Source organism: Leopardus geoffroyi, chromosome A1 (assembly GCF_018350155.1).
Source record: "Leopardus geoffroyi isolate Oge1 chromosome A1, O.geoffroyi_Oge1_pat1.0, whole genome shotgun sequence".
Classification (NCBI taxonomy): Eukaryota; Metazoa; Chordata; class Mammalia; order Carnivora; family Felidae; genus Leopardus; species Leopardus geoffroyi.
The window spans coordinates 234020084-234041784 of record NC_059326.1 but is presented as its reverse complement, the minus strand read 5'-3'; the positions used below and the strand labels follow the sequence as shown (position 1 = coordinate 234041784).

Genomic DNA, 21701 nt, shown 5'->3' with positions numbered 1-21701 from the left:
AGATAAGGTTAAAACAGATGCCTCACATTCTCTAAAACTGTTCTTATCGAGGCTTGGAGAGTGTTTACTTTTGAAACAGTTTCACAGTGTTACGTCCATTATACCAAAATAATGAAAAAATACCATGAAAATGCATCAAGTGTTGTTGGTAGCTAAAATGCATGGTAAGATTTAGATATTTGCCATGTGTGAGTTTTCTAAGAGTAAATGGTAATAACACTACATCTGCTGTTGTCTTTGACCATTCCGGACTCCAAAGCATAATAGGGCATTAAATGTATGGTATCATACTTACAACTTTAATATAAATACCACTTTCATAAAATAACGTGATACTTTTATTGTTGACCTATTTGTGGTGCTTGTGCTTATTAGGGAGTGTTTCATGTGTATCGAAACATGAAAATCAAGTAATCAGAAGTCATCTTATTCAATTTGTAATAAACCTTCACATACCTTGTGCTGCAAAATTAACCAACTCACTAAACAATCTGTTACATTTAAAATGACTTGCATAGGGGAGAAGTCCTGCCTTATAGCAAACCCAAATTTATCTGTCATTAACTTTAGTTTACTGTTTTTAATTTTACCCCATCAAAGTGTCTCAAACAAGCTGCTTTCACATATTAGCCCAGAGTTCAGGGTCAGTTCCTAATAGACACTCATTATTTGAATAAATGATAGAATCACAAGCCTGAAAATATTTTTAAATAGCTCTTTAATTTTGTAAATAATAAACCAAGACATTTGTATTCTCAGGCCCCTCCCCAGACCATGTGTCATCGTAGCCTCAGGGGGTGAGGACTAAGAGCAAAGAGAGCATGATTGTTTTCTACTCTTAAAGCTGACCTTTTTTTTTTTTTTAATATGAAATTTATTGTCATATTGGTTTCCATAAACACCCAGTGCTTATCCCAACAGGTGCCCTCCTCCATGCCCATCACCCACCCGCCCCTCCCTCCCACCCCTCATGAACCCTCAGTTTATTCTCAGTTTTTAAGAATCTCTTATGGTTTGGCTCCCTCCCTCTCTAACTTTTTTTTCCCTTTCCCTCCCCCATGGTCTTCTGCGAAGTTTCTCAGGATCCACATAAGAGTGAAAATATATGGTATCTGTCTTTCTCTGTATGACTTATTTCACTTAGCATAATACGCTCCAGTTCCATCCACGTTGCTACAAAAGGCCATATTTCATTCGTTCTCATTGCCAAGTAGTAGTTGACCTTCTTGACTTCTTTAGCAAGGCAGTAATTGTAAAAAGGCAGGCTTTGCCAAAAGAGAAAAGAGAATTGTGTATTTCCCTATGTCCTTTCGCATGGACACAGTAACTTGCCGATTTCTCCAATACTTTGCCCTTCTTCCTTGCCAACTCAACAAACGTTGATTTCATTGGGGCATCTGGTCAGCACACACTTCGAGAAGGTATGCTCCGGGAGTGAATCACAATGGATTTTACCACTGACCCCACTGCTTCCTGCGATTGATTGGTGTGAAAGTAAGTATGTGGCTCTGTTCCTGGCAACAATGTAAGGAGAATTCTGCTGGGTATGCAAGGAACAGATTTCCAACTTATGGAACAGATTTCCAACTCAAGGAGCCACCCCCCGGACTCCAGACTTCTGAAGGGGTGAGGAAACTATCTTGATGGAAGTAGAAAGCCCAAATCAACAGTACCAGGCAGGTAAGCGAGGGGAGAGCAGGTTCAGCTTTCGAACAACCTCCCAGCCCTCAAGTTACGTGGCAGGGGCGGGACTTCCTGCATGTGTCTGAATGTCAGGGGGCTGAGGTGAGAGCCAGCCATCTGGCATGGGACTACCAGGATCCCTACTTTCTCCCATTTCCATGTCATCCAGCCAGGGGACATGGAAACGAGTCAGGGAGAGACGACAGAAGTCCTGGTCAGTCCGCCATCCCACCGGACCCTACCTGGGCTGACTGCCAGTGACACACTCCATCAGCAAACGCTAGTGGAGTGCCCAGGGTGGGCAGGCCTTAGCAGTCACTAGCGTAGTGAACGGGATGACAGAAGTCTTCACATGGAGCCACGGTCTCTCCTGCCTCCGGCATAATTCACCTCCCCTCGTGCCACTTGCCATTTGGGGAAGGGCAGGGCGGATCCTGAAAATGGGGCTGGTATGTAACAACTGGGTCCTGGGAGCTGGGGTTACACAAAGGGGCCTTCAGCTAAGGAATGAGACTGGTGACTGCCTCACACTCAGCAGGCTTGCTCTCCCCTCTGCCCCGCAGGGATAGATCCTGTAAGAAAACTCCGAGTATTTACAGGAAAACAGAGAAGTGAGATTCTCTGCACAGTTGAGTACAGGGGCAGCAATTGTGTGACTATGCGTGCCCAGGTGAGGCTTTTCTTTCCAAGCAGTCCCCACAGCCAGGTAGGTAGCATTGTGATTTAGGTACCCTCTGATCCTACTTTCTCAAGGCCACTTCTAAAATTCGGCTTCAAGAGCTAAATAACCACTTACAATAACCAAGTCTAGATTTCCTGTGTGCTCATCAATCATTTAAAATTAGCTAGGGGCTCCTGGGTGGCTCGGTCTGTTGGGCGGCTGACTACAGCTCGGGTCATGATCTCACGGTTCGTGGGTTCGAGCCCCGCGTCGGGCTCTGTGCTGACAGCTCAGAGCCTGGAACCTGCTTCGGATTCTGTGCCTCCCTCTCTGCCCCTTCCCTGCTTGCTCTCTGTCTCTGTCTCTCTCAAAAATAACAAACATTAAAAAAAATAGGTAAATAAAATAAAATTAGCTCTATTTTAATTAGTTTTAGCGTCTCCACTATTATCGAATTGAAATTATATCCCACCTATTTCCAAAAGAGTTGGTATTCACTTTTTCATTAGGCACTATTTGAAATGTAACAACCAGAGGACTGTCACTAATCCCATAATCCCTCTTGGGAAGTGGGTGGGTTTTCACTCAATCATCCATCAAGAAACAGAAAAGCTTCCAGGTGGTTAAGAGAAAGAGGGCAACTCAAGGAATTACAGGATTACATATGTAATTACTACAGTAAAAAAAAAAAAAAAAAAAAAAAAGTAAACAAGATGATGAGTGTGAATCATCCTGCTGTCTGAACAGCTTAAGCACATGTGGTCCCTTCCCTAAAGGTCTTACATTACAAAGTGTGCTCGTGTGAGAATTTGTTTATGAATCCTGGGCCAATAATCAAAAAGAAGATAAACAAACACAAGTAATCATCCTTTGAATGTTTAATAAAAAAATGGTAAACATCCCTACAGTTTATTATCCAACAATCGCTAGGCTAACAGATTGAGTGGAGCCAGGAGCCAGTCCCCACATCTGCTTTGGCTTGTGTTGGTGGTATTTGGTGAGAAATACAGCCTCCCGGTGGTTCGGTATTTCCTCATGCAAATCTCTGTGGTTGTTGGCTTTTTTCCTACCCAGAGCCCATGCTTAAACTTCGGGCTCTGTAAGGAGTGTGAGTACCAGCCGAAATCCAAAGATCATTTTATAAGTTTCATTTGGTACTTTTATTTAGGTGTAATTCGCAGAAACACTGAATGGAGCCCCAAAGAAGGAAAATGCTGAAAATTGTTTAGGTAAAGAATACTTCACTCACAGCAAGAATATAAAAGGTAAAGAGGGTAAAGAAGACTAGGGGATATCTTTCTACACCATCAACATAGCATTAGCAAAAGGGATCTATACTTACATTTGTAAACTTTTGTCCAGAACCAACATAATTTAGTGTTTGCAAATTTAGAAAGACCAAATATAGGGGCACCTGGGTGGCTCAGTCGGTGAAGTGTCCGACTTCAGCTCAAGTCATGATCTCACAGTTTGTGGGCTCGAGCCCCACGTCGGGCTCTGTGCTGACAGCTCAGAGCCTGGAGCCTGCTTAGGTTTCTGTGTCTCCTTCTCTCTCTGCCCCTGCCCCACTGTGCTCTGTGTCTCTTTCTCTCTAAGATGAATAAACATTAAAAATTAAAAAAAAAAAAGAGGGATGCTTAGGTGGCTCAGTTGGTTAACCATCCAACTCTTGATTTTGGCTCAGGTCATGATCTCATGGTTTGTGGGTTCGAGCCCCGTGTTGGGCTCTGTGCTGACAGCTCAGAGCCTGGAGCCTGCTTCTGATTCTGTGTCTCCCTCTCTCTCTCTCTGCCCCTCCCCCACTCGCACTGTGTGTGTGTGTGTGTGTCTCTCAAAAATAAATAAACATTTAAAAAATTTTTAAATTTAAAAAGACCAAATATAATTTTGCCTCCATGTAAGAAAAGCAGGAATATCGGGGCGCCTGGGTGGCGCAGTCGGTTAAGCGTCCGACTTCAGCCAGGTCACGATCTCGCGGTCCGGGAGTTCGAGCCCCGCGTCGGGCTCTGGGCTGATGGCTCAGAGCCTGGAGCCTGTTTCCGATTCTGTGTCTCCCTCTCTCTCTGCCCCTCCCCCGTTCATGCTCTGTCTCTCTCTGTCCCAAAAATAAATAAACGTTGAAAAAAAAAAAAAGAAAAGCAGCAATACCTAATTGCAAACCGTATGTCTTAAGAATAGACACATTGCACTTTACTGAAACGATATAAAGCAATTTGAATCAACATCGAGCTACCTCCAAGCCTGATATTTATTTTTTATAGTTTAGTCCAGATACTGTAATATTAATATTCTTAAAATTTCGAAGTATGTTTGTTAAAAAGATGAGCCTTCCATTTGTTGTCTCTTGAGGAAAATATATTTAGAAGCGAAGAGCAACTTTACCACAGCAGGGAAGGCAGATTTTTTTTTTTCATGTATTAGTTATTAGACTGTAATGCAGTAATGAGGGTCTAGGTTTAAGATTGCCTTTTTATTCCTTTAGCCTGCTGAGCATGAAAATGTCTTCAATGCTTCCCAGTAACAATGTAAATACAGCCTGTCCAGATAGAGTTGGCAGGTAAGCTGTATCTGGCCATTTGGAGGTTATTTAATCAAAGGCAATTGGCCCCATGAACCCAGCAACCTCCCCCCTCAATGGTCCAGGGCACCACCTGGCACTGATGTGGGAGCTGACAAAGGAGCATTTCTGGTGACTCCTGTGCAAAAGAAAGCAGATTCGGGGCCCTTCCACAAGGCTTCACTGGTTCTTCCTTTGAAATATCATTTGTTGCATGACAGTATTTTCTTCATCTAACTAGTTTTTGTATTAAACTGTACTCATTTATCTATGTATTTATATGTGCTATTTAGAAAAAAAAACCTACCACTTCACAGAGCTAGAACAAGCAATTCTAAAATTTGTATGGAACCAGAAAAGACCCCAAATAGCCAAAGCGATCTTGAAAAAGAAAACCAAAGCTGGAGGCATCACAATCCCCACCTCAAGCTGTATTACAAAGCTGTCATCATCAAGACAGTATGGTACTGGCATAAGAACAGACACTCCGGTCAGTGGAACAGAATAGAGAACCTAGAAACAGACCCACAAATGTATGGCCAACTAATCTCTGACAAAGCAGGAAAGAGTATCCAATGGAATAAAGACTGTCTTTAGCAAATGGTGCTGGGAAAGCTGGACAGCGACATGCAGAAGAATGAACCTGGACTATTTTCTTACACCAGACACAAAAACAAACTCAAAATGGATGGAAGACCTAAACATAAGACAGGAAACTATCAAAATCCTACAGGAGAAAACAGGCAACAACCTCTTAGAGCTTGGCTGCAGCAACTTCTTACTTGATATGTCTCTGGAGGCAAGGGAAACACAAGTAAAGATGAACTATTACGACCTCATCAAGATAAAAAGCTTCTGCACAGTGAAGCAAATGGTCAATAAAACTAAAAGGCAACCAACGGAATTGGAGAAGATATTTGCAAATGACATATTGGATAAAGCGTTAGTATCCAAAATCTATAAAGAACTTCTCAAACTCAACATCCAAAAACAAATAATCCAGTGAAGAAATGGGCAAGAGACATGAATAGACACTTCTCCAAAGAAGACATCCAGATGGCCAACCGACACATGAAACGATGCTCCACATCACTCATCATCAGGGAAATACAAATCAAAATCACAATGAGATACCACCTCACACCTGTCAGAATGGCTAACACGAACAGGAAACAACAGATGTTGGTGAGGATGCAGAGAAAGGGGAGCCCTCTTGCACTGCTGGTGGGAATGCAAACTGGTGCAGCCACTCTGGAAAACAGTATGGAGGTTCCTCAAAAATTAAAAAAAAATAAATAGAGCTACCCTATGACCCAGCAATTGCACCACTAGGTATGTACCCAAGGGATACAAAAATGTTGATCTGAAGGGGCACATGCACCACGATGTTTATAGCAGCACTTTCAACAATAACCAAATTATGGAAAGAGCTCAAATATCCGTTAACTGATGAATGGATAAAGAAGAGCTGTTACACACACACACACACACACACACACACACACACACACACAATGGAATATTACTCAGCAATCAAAAAGATGAAATCTTGCCATTTGCAACAATGTGGATGGAACTAGAGTGTATTATGCTAAGTGAAATAGAGAAAGACAAACATAATATGATTTTACTCATCTGTGGCATTTAAGAAACAAAACAGATGAACATAGGGAAAGGGAGGAAAAATAAAATACAGAGAGGCAAACCATAAGAGACTTTTTAAAAACGTTTCTTTATTTCTTTTGAGAGTGAGAGATGGGTAGAGAGAGGGAGAGAGAGCGTATCCCAAGCCAGCTCTGGCTGTCAGCATAGGGTCTGACACGGGGCCTGAACTCACAAACTGTGAGATCATGACCTGAGTGGAAATCAAGAGTCATATGCTTAACTGACTGAGTCACCCAGGCACTCCCGTAAGAGACTCTTAAATGCAGAGAACAACCTGAGAGTTGCTGGAGGGGGGGAGGGGGATAAATGGGGGATGGGCATTAAGGAGAGCACTTGGGATGAGCACTGGGTGTTGTATGTAAGTGATGAATCACTGGGTTCAACTCCAGACTACACTGTATGTTAACTAACTTGAGTTTAAATAAATTAATTTTTAAAAAAAGAAGAAAAACATTCAGTGTTTAGAAATCCTTGTCCTTATTGATATAAATTATGATGCTTTTATAATAATGAGCTACAAAATAAGCCTGGATGCTATTCACTCACTATAGTTGGTTACTGAAAAGATGTCCTTTCAAAATGCCTTTTCTTTAACCCTCCAGTACCTGAAGTACTGTTTGATGTTAGTGCCTTTCTATTTTATAAAAGTGATCGGGGTTAAAATAGCTGTGGGTGTAGGAAGGATATCAAAGGAGATCCCCAGATGAGATGATGAGTGTCCGTTTTCCAGGTAAGGGAAGTGGCAGGTGGGTGAACTGGTGACTGCCCGAGTGGCTCAGTCGGTTAAGGGTCCAGCTTCGGCTCAGGTCACGATCTCGCCGTCTGTGAGTTCAACCCCCGCGCTCAGAGCCTGGAGCCTGCTTCGGATTCTGCGTCTCCCTCTCTCTCTCTCTCTGCCCCTCACCCACTCGTGCTCTCTCTCTCTCAAAAACAAATAAAACAAAAAAAAAATTTCAAGAGAAACAGATAACCCAAGGCACATCAAGACATTTAAAAAAAATATTTGAGCAAACATAGATTCTAATCAGGCAACGCCAAAACGAAAGTGGTTACAGGCTCTCACTAGCAGGTGCTTGGGGGCAAGGTCTTTAGAGAGAAAATATACAGGAAGCAGAGCAAAGCAGTGAGTTGATTGGCGGTGGCCTTATTTGGGAAAGCCTGGTTGACTGCGATTGGTGGTTGGAATGTTTCACTGTCTCAGATTCTAGCAGGCAGTGACCCGGGTGTCGGTTTTGGTTTGCTTCGATGGGCCACCAAGTTTGCGAACCACCCCAGTCTCAGGGCCTCCGCATTCAAATAATGCAGAGGGGAGGGGCGCCATTCAGGACCGAGGGAGAAGGGAGAAGTAGGTGGCACCTCCAGGCAGGTCTCTATTTGGACCCTAAATCAGGAGGTCAGCAGAGTTAAGAGTTCGAGAGTTAAGCAGGGCTGCTGCGAGCAAACCCTGGCATTCTACGGCAGGAGGCGATTTTCTTGCATAGATGGCACAGAGCAGGCCCGATTTCTCCTCCAGGTGGAACGCTTGGGGTATGGATCCGAGCAGCCAACAAGGCAGGCTAGACATTCGGAAGCCCTGAGGCAAGAGAGTGGGGCTGTGGAGAAGAGGGAGGCTCCGGAAAAACGGAGATGAAGTTGCAGGAGGGATGGTTATTTGGACGTGGGCAGGTGACAGAGTCAGGAGTGGATGACAAGTCCGTCTTTCTGTAGCTCCGTCAGATGGTCACGGAGGGAGGGGGTTTGGTGGGCAGGATTTCGAGTTCGGTTTGAGACCTGTCACCCGGGACCAGAGGACCGTTTGGGAGGCAAGTGCCTAATGACCTAGACACGAAGATATTTGCACGTGACACATGCCCCCCCCCCCCCAACACTCAGGGTCCTGCTTAAAAATATTTACTTGGGGTTCTTTTTGAAATCTTCCATTTAAGAGCAAAACTTCCTTAATTTGTAATAGGGAATGTATAACTTAGTCCACATCATGAGGGTCATAATATTTGCGGTTCAATTTAGAAGTATTTTTACTTTTTTAAAAATGCTAGCAATAACAAGCAACATCCAACAAGCGAAACAACCCTCTTCTGAGCTGTTAACCTTCATCTTCCTTTGCCCAGTTCTGGTATTCATGCTTGGCTGTTAGAGTGACCACGTATGGAGATGACCCATTTCACTCTGTCCTACTCTGCCTTCTTGCTATCCAGTTCTCAACCATGGCTGAGGTATAGAAAGGATGAGATTTTAGGTGGACATTTCAGCAGTCCGGTCTTCATTGCCTCGTATTATTTTGCCTCTCACGTGTAACTAGGCACTATACTACTGATTGCCGTTGTCTCTTGAGAAAGCCAACCCCAAATGGTACTTTCTTCAGACACTCTCTTCTCCCGGACGTATTTATTCACTGGTTGTTTCTTCAGCGTTTTATCTCATATGTGCTCTTACCCTTTTCTCTATTGGGCAAGTGGAATTGATAGCAATAGGTGATCCATACTGCTCGGAAATCTTAACCATTTTGGAGTTGAAAACATTGTGAGCTTAAAAAAAAATGTACAGAGTGCCAATAGCAAACATTTATATACATATAACCTTTTCAGGGCTCGGGCAACATTTCTACCAACTCAGGTTCTGATTAAAGTAACCTATTTGTAGCATTATTTGTCAACTGTACTCCTTCGAAAAGAATGATCCAGTCAATCATTCATTCGTCTAGCACATATTTATTAAGTACTTATTATGTGTTTTGCAAATTTCAGGTAAGGGAGATATAACAGTGAAGAAAAGACACTAAGCCTCCTGCTCTTAATGAATTTACCTTCTCCAGAGGGAAGACAGATCATATTAATACAGAGAGATTCGTGTCTATCCACTCAATTGCCACGGCATAGCATGGAAATGCTCTCATTCTTGCCTTTCAACCTAAGGAAATAGTACTTGGCTGTCAAATGCTTACATACCACTTAACTAACCTCCTTTGGGCACAGTTCATTTGTTTTTATTGAATTTAAGTGATTTTTCCACCTTGATGTAAAAAAGTTGATTAAAATCCATCCAATGATCCAGCTCAGGATAGTATAAACATATTAGAAAGATCCTTAGGGTAGTTGCCACACCCTTCTTCCTTTACAGATACATCGACTGAAGCTCAGAGATGTTTATGACTCTTTGAAGATGCACAGTTGATGTCAGAGATAAGGCAAAAATCTTGCACCTTGAGAAAGTTATTATAAGAATATTGATAATTATTACAACCGTGTGGGATAACACAAGCAGTGACTTTGATTTATTTTCATATTTAAATGTAAAATGGTGAATCAAACAGTAGTAGAGTGGCTTAAAATCTTAAGCTAAGTCATCTCATCTGAATTGAGTGAATTCAGAATTGGGCAAAAAATATTCGTGAACTATTTCATAGCATTTTCATAGACCATTTCTTGTCCCTCAAAGTCATTATCTATCAGTTTTGGAGGATGATTAAATTATCCTTTCGGTGACTATTTTAAGGGACACCTAAAAGGGTATAAAAAGAAAAGTCAATGTATCTAAGTGAGCCACTTAAGCTTGCTAACTATGCGCCCTTTTCCTGTACCTCCCTAGGCAACAAATCCTGAGCACACATCTCCGTGCAGTGAATCATTGCTTTTTAGATCACATTCTCTGAGCAAGACCAGAGAAATCGATCTCTCTCACAAGATTATAGACGTGCTGGCAGCTGATTAGTCATTAACCTGTTCTCACAGTGTCTCTCAGTGGATTTTGAAAAAACAAAACAAACCACTGGTAACAAACTTTGGACTGGAAGCAGGAATTTGTGAAGGGTCTGTTCCAAAACACTGGCACCATCTTCTCGTATGTTCAGGGCCGTAAATCCCAATAAATCACCTGAAATCAGAGTTTGAAGATGATTCTCTGAAATATTTATTACAATTGTGTCACTTGAGAAATAACTTCTCAAATAAGCCAAGGAAGCCGGATCTTTCAAAGACCTGGAGAGATCACGCCTCACGCGATGGGAACGAACGTGAATGTATTAATGTCACATTCAGCAACTTTGCCGAGGCTCCAAGAACTGAGCTGCAAACAAGTTCCTTAGTGAGTGCAAGAGTTAATGAGACTTCCAGGAGCCATAAGCTGGCTTGGGTGGTGTGGTTTCTGTATTCACAGACTCTGGTTCAATAAAAATGTAAATGTTATCTGGGTACACAAAACATATTTCATTGGTGATAATGAATCTGTTGACATACTGTTCCTACTTTATTATATAAATGTTAGTGATGTATTTGCCAGGGAGAAACGAATACACAGGGAAATACTCCGGGTTGGCACATGTCTGTGTCTGTCCTTGGCCGTTTGCTCGCCTGCCTCTATTGAATCAATCAGAGCACTGTGACATTGGGCGGAGGACAACGGTGTCCTTATTGACTGAGCTAATCTAACTGGATTTGGAATAGCGACTAGGAGATGAGTTATTTTTAAAGCAAAAGCCATTGATTCAAAAGCCTGCCATGCAGCCTGATTACTTAACAGATGTATAAAGATTCAGGTGTGTCCGTGTGGATGTGAAAGATGACCAGACGAGGAGAGATGGGCGGCCCGCAGTGGCCCAGGGGAAGGATCCTGCCTGCTGGTCCGCAAGCCTGCACCCGGCAGGCAAAGATGGAGGGCCGTTCGGTGTCACCAGCCGGCCAGACCTGCCCCCGGACTTAAAATGAACAGGCGTGACCTCTCCTTCCAAGAATTTCAAGATGGTGACAGCAGAACCTTAAAGCAAGTGTGTGGGCCCCCCCCCCCCTCCCGTGCAACTGCACACACGCCCTTAACGCCTGTCCTGCCTGCTGGGTTCCGGGGGTGGAGGGCTGCCCTCTAGCGTTCCAAAAGAGCATTTTTCCTAATGCTTTTTCTTTCTTCACTTCCTCAGCCCCAGTTGGAGCTTGGACAGTTCATTTCTTGGCGCACTTTGTCACGAATAAATGGCTATGGGGTAAATTATGGGAGGACCCTTTACTGTCCATACCTCAGCGGTGGCGTAGCAGCCCTGCTTCCCACAGATGGGAAATGACCCCGAGGACGCCCTGGGATCCTTTTCTCGCCCGAGCCTACCCTTCGTGCTCCTCCTGGCTTTGTGCTAAAGGGCATTTTTCGTTCCGCGCCATCCCTGGCTTACTTTGCTTTCTTCTTTTCTTTCACACTCGGAACTGTTGCTAACTTTCAAAAAGGCGCTCTTGATGCAATAGGTTCTAAAACACTTACGGGATAACTGATAATTGTACAGGTTCACATTTTATCTGGTCTTAAATACAAAGCAATGACCGAGGTCGCCATACACATAAGCACCAAAACAAAACAAAACAAAACCTCAGGGAAGTCTCACATATCCTTGATTTTTATATTCAATTCCTTCCATGACCTTAGTTTATGATACGAATTAAATGAAATGGAGGTGTTGGGAATGAATGTTGGTTTTCCATGTTTCATATTTTGTAGCCCTACTTTTGAAAGTACATTGGAGATTCCCAGAAGGGATGCAGGAGGGCCTGGTCCTTTTTTGTTTTTATTCCCCTTTCTGAACATCTGGCACACGGTAGGCACAAAAATAAATATTTCTTGAATAATTTAATGGAAACAAATGAATGACAAAAACACGGCAGAAGGGTCAAGTGCAAAATCTTCTCCATGCAGAGTCTCTCTGATTATATTTTACCATTGCATTTAGCAAAATCCCCTCAAAGTCTTAGAACAACTCCCCTTTACCATATGGAGAATATACACATGGTAGAGATACTGGTGGTTAAAAATACCCCACTCCCACACTAGAAGGAAAAAGAAAATAATGAAACATTTACTTTTCTCTCATAATCTCTCAGCTCTTTTTGCCCATAAGCCTAAATGACAGATTATTTACTTTTTCTTCTTTCTTGAGTGGGTGAAGGAAGATGTTTATCAATACAAGGGGTGAGGAAGCACCAAGAATTGGGGAGGTGAATAATTAGTATGTTGTGCCAACAGCACGAGGCTGTAAGTGCACAACTCTGCCCGACTCGGAGACCTCAGCCCAGAGGGAGGCAAAGAGAATCCACACAACAGAAACTGTGTAACCTGTCCCTCCACCGAGTCCCCTTAGGCGGTGTCCGGGTCTGGCTATTTATAACTCCCCTTTTTCAGTGCAGTCATTACGACTTGCTCCCAGAACCACCATAAACCTGAAATTCCCCGCCCAAAAGAAAGGATCAAGCCCAGTGGGTGGGTTTGGCTGATACTGGAATTGCCAGGGTTAAGTGGTCTATTCAGTCCGGGTGACTTTAGAGGGAGGGCAGACAAGGCAGGGTGGGGGCGATAGACAACTAAGTCGACATGGAATAGTTTTATTCTTCCGCTGGGGCGGGAGGGTATCAGCCTTGTGACCAACAGGAGACCTTCAGCGGGGACCTTCTCCATCCACGGTCTCCTCCATTTCTCCTGCTCTCCACGTCTCGGGCAGGAGGGAGGGCCCGGACCAGGTGAAGGCTGGTGGGGCAGGACCCCGGACCGAGGAAGGGGCGTTCGGGACACGCCCCTGAGCCCAGCCCCTCTTCTCCGCCCCTCCCCGTCCCCCGACCCCTCGCCAGCCCAGCCCTGCGGCCGCCGGGGTAGAGCCACTAGCTAGTTGCTGGCCGTAGCCCCCCCCCCCGGGCGGAGCGGGCGTGCTGCTAAGAATACGTATTCCCGGCCTCCAGAAGGCTCGCAGCTACCCTGTTCGCCCCGGCCCTGCTGGGGACGGGGGACGGGACAGTGCGGGCGGGCAGCGGGGCAGGGAGGGAAGGTTCCCGAGGGTAGGCGAAGCCAGGGGTCGTCTCCTGGAAGAGACTACGAGCGCTTAGGAATGAGCCCCTCTGCGCTGTTTGCTGGCGGCGTGACCGAGGAGGGTCGCCGTGCCTCGGAATCCTTAGGCTTTGGGAGGAGGTGGGATTTTCGGGTCTTGGCGCCGGACAACACTCGAATAGGAGGAAACCTCCAGAAGGGTGGAATCCTTCGGGGAGCCCCGGGGAGCTCCTCTATCCTTCGGGGCGAGGGCCAGAGGTCACGACTCCCAGGCGTGCGGGGAGTGCACACGGCTCCCGCCAGCGTCTGCCCCCACGTGGCTCCGGCGCGGTCTCTGGCGCCTCCCCAGGTGGCTGTCCCCGAGGAGGGGGCGATCCCGGAGCGGACCCCGCCCGCGCCAGCGCCCGGCAATCCGGGCGCGCCCTGGCTGCCATCCCCGCCAGGCACAAGGGGCTGGGGGGGGGGGGGCGGGGGGACAGTGCCGGTCAGAGGGCGCCCCCGGAACCTCCGATAAGGAACCCTTTGGCCCAGTGGGCACCCCCCAAAGTGTGACAAGCCGACCGTGCAGGGCGCAAGTGAGGCTGCCCACCCAAGGACGTGACGGGGTGCAGCACTCGGTCACACCCGCCTCGCTCCTCCATTGCGCATCTGGGGCAGTTCTCCGCTAAGGGGACTCCTCGCGCCCCAGGCCCTCTCCGCCCCCCGCCCGGAAGTCCCCTGCCCTCCGCGAGAGGGGGAAGGAGCGTGGGCACCCCACCCTCGCCGCGCGGGGAGCAGGAGGGTGGGAACCCCCTACCCACTAAGGGGGGAAGGGAGAACCCCTCCTCGGCGCGCCCAGATGGTGAAATGGAGAAGTTCCAGCTGTCCTCGGGGTCGGGGGCACGAAAGGATGGGAGGTGTCCTCCGGCCTCGCGCTGAGCTCGTGCAGAAGAGCGCGGGAGCACCCCCGCCCGCAGCCCACTGGGAGGCCGGGGGGGGGGCCCTCCCGCCGCGCCGCGAGCTCGTGGGGGGCGGGGGGAGGTTGGGCGCCCCCGCAGCCTCGGAGCGAGGTGGGACGCGTGTGTGGGGGCGGGCAGCGGGAACCCCGGCCCGCGCTCCGGTAGCGGGGAGGGGGTGGGCCCCGCCGAGGCCAGGCGTGGGCGGGCGGGAGGAGGGGACGTCCCGGCCGGCGCGCGGCCGGCGCCCCCTCTTCTCCCCTCCCCCTCAGGCCGCCCCCAGCGCGTGGCTCGGCCGTCGGGGGGCGGTGGCGGTGGGCGGAGGCCGGGCCGCGCGCCGCGCGGTTGGTGGGGGGGCGGGGGGGAGGAGAGGGGCGGGCCGAGGGCCCCGGTCGCACCCGCCCCCTCCCGCGCGGTGGCGGCAGCGGCGGCGCCGGGAGCTGCCCCTGAGGCCGCCGCCCGGCCCCCGCCCGCGCGTCAGCGCCCAGCCCGGGGCGCCGAGCTCCGCCCGCGCCGGAGGCCCCTGCGCGCAGCTCGGAGCGCGGCAGCCGGGCCGGCCGAGGCGGCGCGGGGGTGGGACGCGGGCGGCGCAGCCCCGGCCGGGCGCGCTCGGCGGGCGCCCCGCGAGCCGGCCCGATGTGGCGGGAGGCGATGCGGCGCCGCCGCTACCTGCGGGACCGCGCCGAGGCGGCGGCTGCGGCGGCGGCGGCGGCGGCGGGCGGCGGCGACGGGCTGCAGCGGTCCCGGGACTGGCTGTACGAGTCCTACTACTGCATGAGCCAGCAGCACCCGCTCATCGTCTTCCTGCTGCTCATCGTCATGGGCGCCTGCCTCGCCCTGCTCGCCGTCTTCTTCGCGCTCCGGCTGGTGAGTGGCCTCCCCGCGCGACCTGCCCCGGCGCCGTCCCGGTCCCGGAGCCCGGAGCCCGGAGGCGGACCCGGCCCGGACGAGCCGCGCGTCCCGCCCGGGGGCTGGCCCCTCGGCCCGCGGCTCCCGGCTCGGCTCGCGGTGGGGGTGGGGGGGGGGCAGCGGGCGAGAGAAAAGTTTCCGTGGCAGGTGGGGCCCCAGATAAAGTTGCCGGGGTGCTCCCCGGGGTGGACGGGCAGGGCGTGTGCTACCCCCCCCCCCCCCCCCCCCCCCGCCCCGCGCACCCGCTGGCCCGGCCCGCTGCGCTTTCCAGCCGGCGCCTCGGCCGCAACATCTGCCCGAGACGCGACCCCTCCGGCCTCTGCCCGAGGCTGTGCTCGGGCCCCCGGAGCCGGCGTTTTAGTTGGGAGTGCACGTTAACTCTCCCAAACCTGCCCTGGGAAAGGAGTTAATGGCGAGGGAAATGGGGGGGGGGGAAAGCATAGGATTATGCATCTCTGCCCTTATATCTATTCAGTCCCATAGACAGAACGAGATGGGGTGTTGACCTGTTGTGAGTCTTCACGCTTTGAGTCTGTAAGTAGCAAGCACCCACGGACCGTTGATTTCCTGTTTCTAGGGAGGTTTTTCATCGTGTCGACTCTTTCGTGCGGGTTTTTAAAGTGGGTTTCATCACCAGGAGCATCGGTGCAACTCAACAGCTGATGCCAGTTTTGCCAATTTATGTTTTTCAGGCAGGAATCCTTGGCTCGCTCCCTGGAGCGGTGAGGGAAAATCTGTAGATGGCGGTAAACTTCCTGTTACCGATCATTCTGGTTGTGTGGTTCAAACTTTTGCACTGCCTGTGATTATGTATGTATGTGCAGACTGCCAGGCATCGATTATCCAGTGGGGTATTTTGGGTCAGCGGTTGATCTGGAGATGTCTCTACTGAATGACTTTTGTGTGTGTGTGTGTGTGTGTGTGTGTGTGTGTGTGTGTAGCTTAGAAGTATGCACGTGCATTCGGGTCCGGGAGCAAAGAAATAAATGGACGTTTGCCTGTATTTCACCAAGTGTGTAAAATAGCCAATTGGTTTCTGATATCCTGAGCCAGATGGCACTCAGTTATTATGCACGGGAAAAACTTGTTATCATCATAGGGTTCTTTTAAAAGTAAAGTTTTCTTTCTCCCCACATTTCCCGAGAAGTGCTGTCTCCTGATGGAATTCGGTAAGAGTCCAAAATAGAATGTAGGGGGTCCGGATGCCCCGGATCACACACTGGTTCTTCTGTCATAAAATCCGGAGCAGAGAGCGCCTTTTGGTTCTGTTTTCTGGGGGTGACTTCAGCGCTGTCCTCATACCCACGGCAGCAGCCCCGGGTGCCCCCTGGAATGGGCATGGCATCTCTGTCTCTCTTCACCACTTTCAGGACTGGCACCAGGCTCTCTAAAAGCATCTTTGGTTCATTCCTGCACTTGCAGGGAAGAAAGCACGTCAGCTTTCCTCTGGAAATCTCTTCTGCTAGGACGTCGCTGCTTGTGATTCTGTTGAATCTGTAATTCAAACCCTTCTGGCTCGTTCTCTTCTAAATGGAAAAGGAGGAGCAGGTGATGGCCTATTTATAGCACCATTAATATATTTAAAGACAAGTGTGTAGTTCATGCCTCCCCTGCACACACAGCACTTTGTTTTCTAAGATACAGGTCTCGAATTTCTTAAACCCCACTGATACAGATGTTCTTGCCTGGGCTCTTCCGAGGTTCAGCATCGTCCAGCTGTGACGCCCTTCTCTGAGTTGTTTTTGAGCTCTCCGTTAGTCTCTCTTTATACACCTCCTTTATGTTCCATATCACATGGTGCGAGTGGTATCCTTTTCACAGTTTATCCAGGGGTCTTTACCTTTCCTTGAGAAATCCCCCCCTTTCCACACTTTCCTGGCGTTCAGCTAAAGCGTTTAAAGCACAGAGTAAGCACTTCCCGGGCCATGGCTGTGGCCTAGGATGGTGCCCAGAGGCAGCGAAATGGACTGTTCCTTGCTGTACCTGGTCTGTGCACTGACTACTGTATGAATCTTTCAAGGTGAAGAGCTCTGCAGAAACGTTCCGGAATCAGGGAGTATGAATGGTTTGGGTGGAAAGGCTCCCTTCAGGTGGGGTCTGGGGCTGCAGGGCCCAGCGGGAGGTGGGAACCCCCGCAGGCCATAGGCAGTATCCTTCCATACTAGACGTTAGGGACGACTGGGTCAGTTCTGAGCTCCAGACGGCTCGTTTCTCTTTTGCTTTTAGTAATATCATAAACAGCAGTTCCGCTTTCCGGAGAATGTTCTCTGTTCACACAAAGGTGGAGCGTTGAAAGGCAGGCCGGTGTTCACGTAGAGCTGTGTTCACACCAAGTGGGGTGAGTTCGTTTCTCAGACTGACCAGAGCTTGGCTGCTGAGCCATCTACCTCTGGGGGATGGAAATAGCCGCCTGGGGCCAGCCCAGGTTTCCACCTTCGAGCGCTTTACAAGAATAGCTGGGCTCTGATGTAATTCAGGAGCTCGGCACATCTATTTTTGCTGCCTGAAATCTTGGACAGATTTCTTCTTTCCCATGAATCTGCCTGATTTTGGTTTCTATTAGACTTCTATCCGTTCTTGTAGTAGAAAAAGTCTGGCAGTCTTCTTCATGCACATCCAGTAGTCTCCTAGAACATTTGGATCACAAAATGATCTTAGCATCATCCAAGTACACAGTGATGTTTTGCTATATGGACTTGCCTTTGTACGAAGTGATTTGGAATAGCTGGTAAAAATAAAATGGTAAGTTTTGTCTTACTAGCTCTCTAATTGACATGATTCACAAATCAGTTTCACCGAATTTCAACTTATGATCAATCAGTCCATGAAACTGCATGAAGTTAAAGTAGTTCTTGAAGTATTTTTAAACTTTTATTTTTAATGTTTATTCATTTTTGAGAGAGAGAGGGAGGGAGGGAGACACAGAATCGGAAGCAGGCTCCAGGCTCCAAGCTGTCAGCACAGAGCCCGATGCGGGGCTTGAACCCAGGAACCATGAGATCATGACCTGAGCTGAAGTCAGACGCCCAAATGACGGAGCCATCCAGCTGCCCTGAATTTTTATTACATTGTAAAAATAAATTCTGAATTGAAACTTCACCATCTTGCTTAGTTATTTTCTACATAGGAAGCCATTAAATAGGTTTTATCCCACATTTGCTAGGAATTATGTAGACATAGAATAAATAGGACGCCTGATAGCATGTCTTGAATTTTAATAATTTGTTTAATAATTTGAAACATATTTTCTGTTGCTTTTCAAGGGTGTTGTACTGAGAGCACAGGGCATGATGGGCGAAGTAAACTTGACACCTGGCATCAGAAAATAATGGAACTCATGAGATCAGACTTTAAGTTCTGAGTCTTATGATGTCACTTCATTTTCCAGGACTGGCTCTCATTACTACATGCGTGGAACCGTCTATCAGAATTAAATCCTCTCTGACTTATCACGTCTAAAATCAGCAAGCTTTTTTTTTTTTTTTTTTTTCGAAATTGGCCTGTCATTGTTAGCAAAGTTGACATAATTTTTTTAGTTTGTCAAAATACCAGCTGGCTCCAACCAGATTTGTTTTAGCTAAAATTCATGATGAGAAATAGTTAATATTTCAACTGGAATGGAAAACTTTTATTCCCATACATTTTATAATTTTTTTTTTCAACGTTTATTTATTTTTGGGACAGAGAGAGACAGAGCATGAACGGGGGAGGGGCAGAGAGAGGGAGACACAGAATCGGAAACAGGCTCCAGGCTCTGAGCCATCAGCCCAGAGCCTGACGCGGGGCTCGAACTCACAGACCGCGAGATCGTGACCTGGCTGAAGTCGGACGCTTAACCGACTGCGCCACCCAGGCGCCCCTATTCCCATACATTTTAAATAGATATTGCAACAAAATAGATTTTTTTGTTTTGCTATGATATGGAAGCCCATGCAGGTATACATGCTTTTATTAAATATGTAACATGCATGATTTCGACTGAGAATATGATCTGTCTTCTTCCTTTTTCTGATTTGGTGAGCTAAATCTTTCAAACAATAACCATAAGTACTTGCCATTCCAAATCAGTTTTCCAGGGAAAATTGGGTATTTTTTCTAGGGACAGATATATCAGTGTTTTTTTGTTTTTGTTTTTTTTCTTTATTTATACAACGGAGAAACACACACAGAAACCCAGTCATTGTACAGGAAGATTGGCTTTATTATTCCGGACGGTATTTCAGCGCCCCCAGTGGGTGGTAGGATGTCAGTGGGGACACACTCAATCCTTCACCCTTGTCTTGGGGGGGTGAAGGCTGGAGAAGGCAGATAAACATGTCTGGCCTCTTCTTTAAGGAATAGGAAAAGTTGTATGTACTTCCTCTGGTCCCATAATTCTGGGGGTGCATGGGACTAGAGCTTGTTCTTGGGAATCAGAGTAGAGATATCTCAAGATATACCTTCCCATGAATTTCTTTGCATTCAGGAAACTCTTCCTTGGCAGGTGTTTGTAATTGCAACCAGCCTTTCACGAAGTCATTCCAGTTATAACTTAACTGTGGTATCAACAAAAGATGAGGAAAAACTGTAATTTTCTGCAGGAAAGGTGGTTGCAATTTAGAAGGCTGACAAGGAAGGATTTGGAAGCATCCTTGGGATCTTAAAAGTGCACAATTCAATATATGCACAGGACCTAGTCTTCTCCTTTTAAAAAGGGGCAGAGAAAGTGATGGTTAAGAGCATCTTTCTGCGTGGGCCTTTTGGCTTTGTGCCTTTCCATCTCTATGACCTTTGTCAAATTATTTAACCTCTCTGTGCCTCCGTTTTCTTGTTTGTAAAATAGAATGGTACCTGCCTTCTGAGGCGATGGTCCAAATTAGTGCTTGTGAAGCAGTCAGAGTAATGCCTGGCCCAGAACATGCCCCCCAGGAAGTACTGTCAGGAGAGTCTTCTGTAGTTGCATTTCCATTGTTGCTATGGAAGAACGTGTCACATGGCGTTAAAGCTGGAAGGCACTCTTGGAGAATGAGGACAGAGACCCAAAGCAGTGCGCTCGTTTCTTTCAGGTCCCACAGGGGCAGGGCGGGGGCCAGATGCAGGGCATTTGACTTTTCCTGGGGGAGCTTTCCTGGAGGCCACTGCAGATCGGAGATTCCCGGCTCCAGTCCAGGCACAATCGCGGGTTTCCTGTTGAAATTTCCTACTGATGGTGAATGTCCTCAGCCCTCATTTTCTGGAATGGAGTTACACGTCAATTCTTTTCTCTTTTGATGTTAAAACAAATCTTGGTAGAGCTGCTTCCTGACGTTGAGCTCATTGAAGTGGGCATCATTTATTTTCATTATGCCCAGTATTCCCAGTGTCTTCCCCATTAAGCCGAGGACCCATTTGTGGCTGTGCTTTTGTTGTCTGAGAAATCTCTGGCATAAATACCGTGGCATGTAGAATCATTCCTGTTGAACTATTTGCGAAGTTTCCTCTTACCGATATTTTTAAATCATTCTATTTAAAAGGTAATAACACTGTGAGAGCTGATATATTACTCTGTTACAGGTGTTTAATGGTGGTATTAATCACTTTGATATGTTGATCAGTAATTGCTAGTGATAGTCTAAACTGGGTGTCTGTGAATAATCCGCTCACACAGCAGTCCCTTCTGTAACTTGATATTGGCTTCGGCACAATTTACTGGACTTCACTCATTCTCCTTCCACCTGCAAAGCTCCTGAACTGTGTGAAAGCATTTTCACTACCACATTACTGTCATCTGATGTTCAGCATAGTGTTGTGAGCTTGTCTCGCCTCCTCAACAAATCGGGAGGAAACGGAGCTCGGCTCCGGGAGTTTCACACAGCCCTGGCCCTGGCCCAGGCGTGTAATTAACACGTGTGTAATTGATGGCGTAGGTCTGCTTTCCTTAGAAGCTGGCCTTTCCATCAGGAGCCTACTGGTTAGCACGACAAAACTTTGCTGATAGCCCTGGATCGGGGTCTGTTTTGCCACTTGGTGTGTGCCCCTGAGAAATTAATTTACCTGCCGTCGCCTCAGCTACTGTTTCGTCTGAAATAACACAAATACCACAACCAGGCTCGGGGAGCTCTGTTGGGAATGAAGAAGGATAGATCATATGAACATTGAGCACAGCGCCAGGCACATATTGCACCCAAGCCCCACGATGACCTCACTGTTACTCGTATATTTGTGCCACAGAGGGTTTTCCTTGTCAAGGCATCCTGTAGGTGACATGTATTTCCAGCTGGAAACTAAATGGATAATAGGATTTTTAAGTCTGGGCATGGAAGAGCAGGGGATATGTTTCTCTTTATGTGATACATCTTGTGCATAAACTTTGAGTTATTAAAAAAAAGATAGTTGGTGATCCAAAGATAGTTTAATTAAAAGTCACATTTTGACATAAGTGTTTCCTTTTCCAGCCCTAAAATTCATGCCAAATGGACACTCCTGTGGCTTTTCCTATTTCTCGATTTTGTTAGCTTTGGATAATGGTGTATAAAAGTAAGATATT

The 21701-nt window shown here is 47.4% G+C and overlaps 1 protein-coding gene across 4 annotated transcripts in view; it reads left to right on the top strand.

Moving 5' to 3' along the window:
• Window positions 1-14673: 14673 nt before the first annotated feature.
• ADCY2 (adenylate cyclase 2) overlaps window positions 14674-21701 on the top strand; it is a 417821-nt gene continuing 410793 nt past the window's right edge. Inside the window, exon 1 of one of the 4 annotated variants that reach the window (XM_045442414.1) lies at window positions 14674-15154. In XM_045442414.1, the coding sequence (XP_045298370.1) occupies window positions 14924-15154 (231 nt within the window). In that variant the 5' untranslated portion in view covers window positions 14674-14923. The remainder of the gene's footprint in view (window positions 15155-21701) is intronic. The other 3 variants (XM_045442405.1, XM_045442396.1, XM_045442387.1) reach the window with 3 other exon arrangements.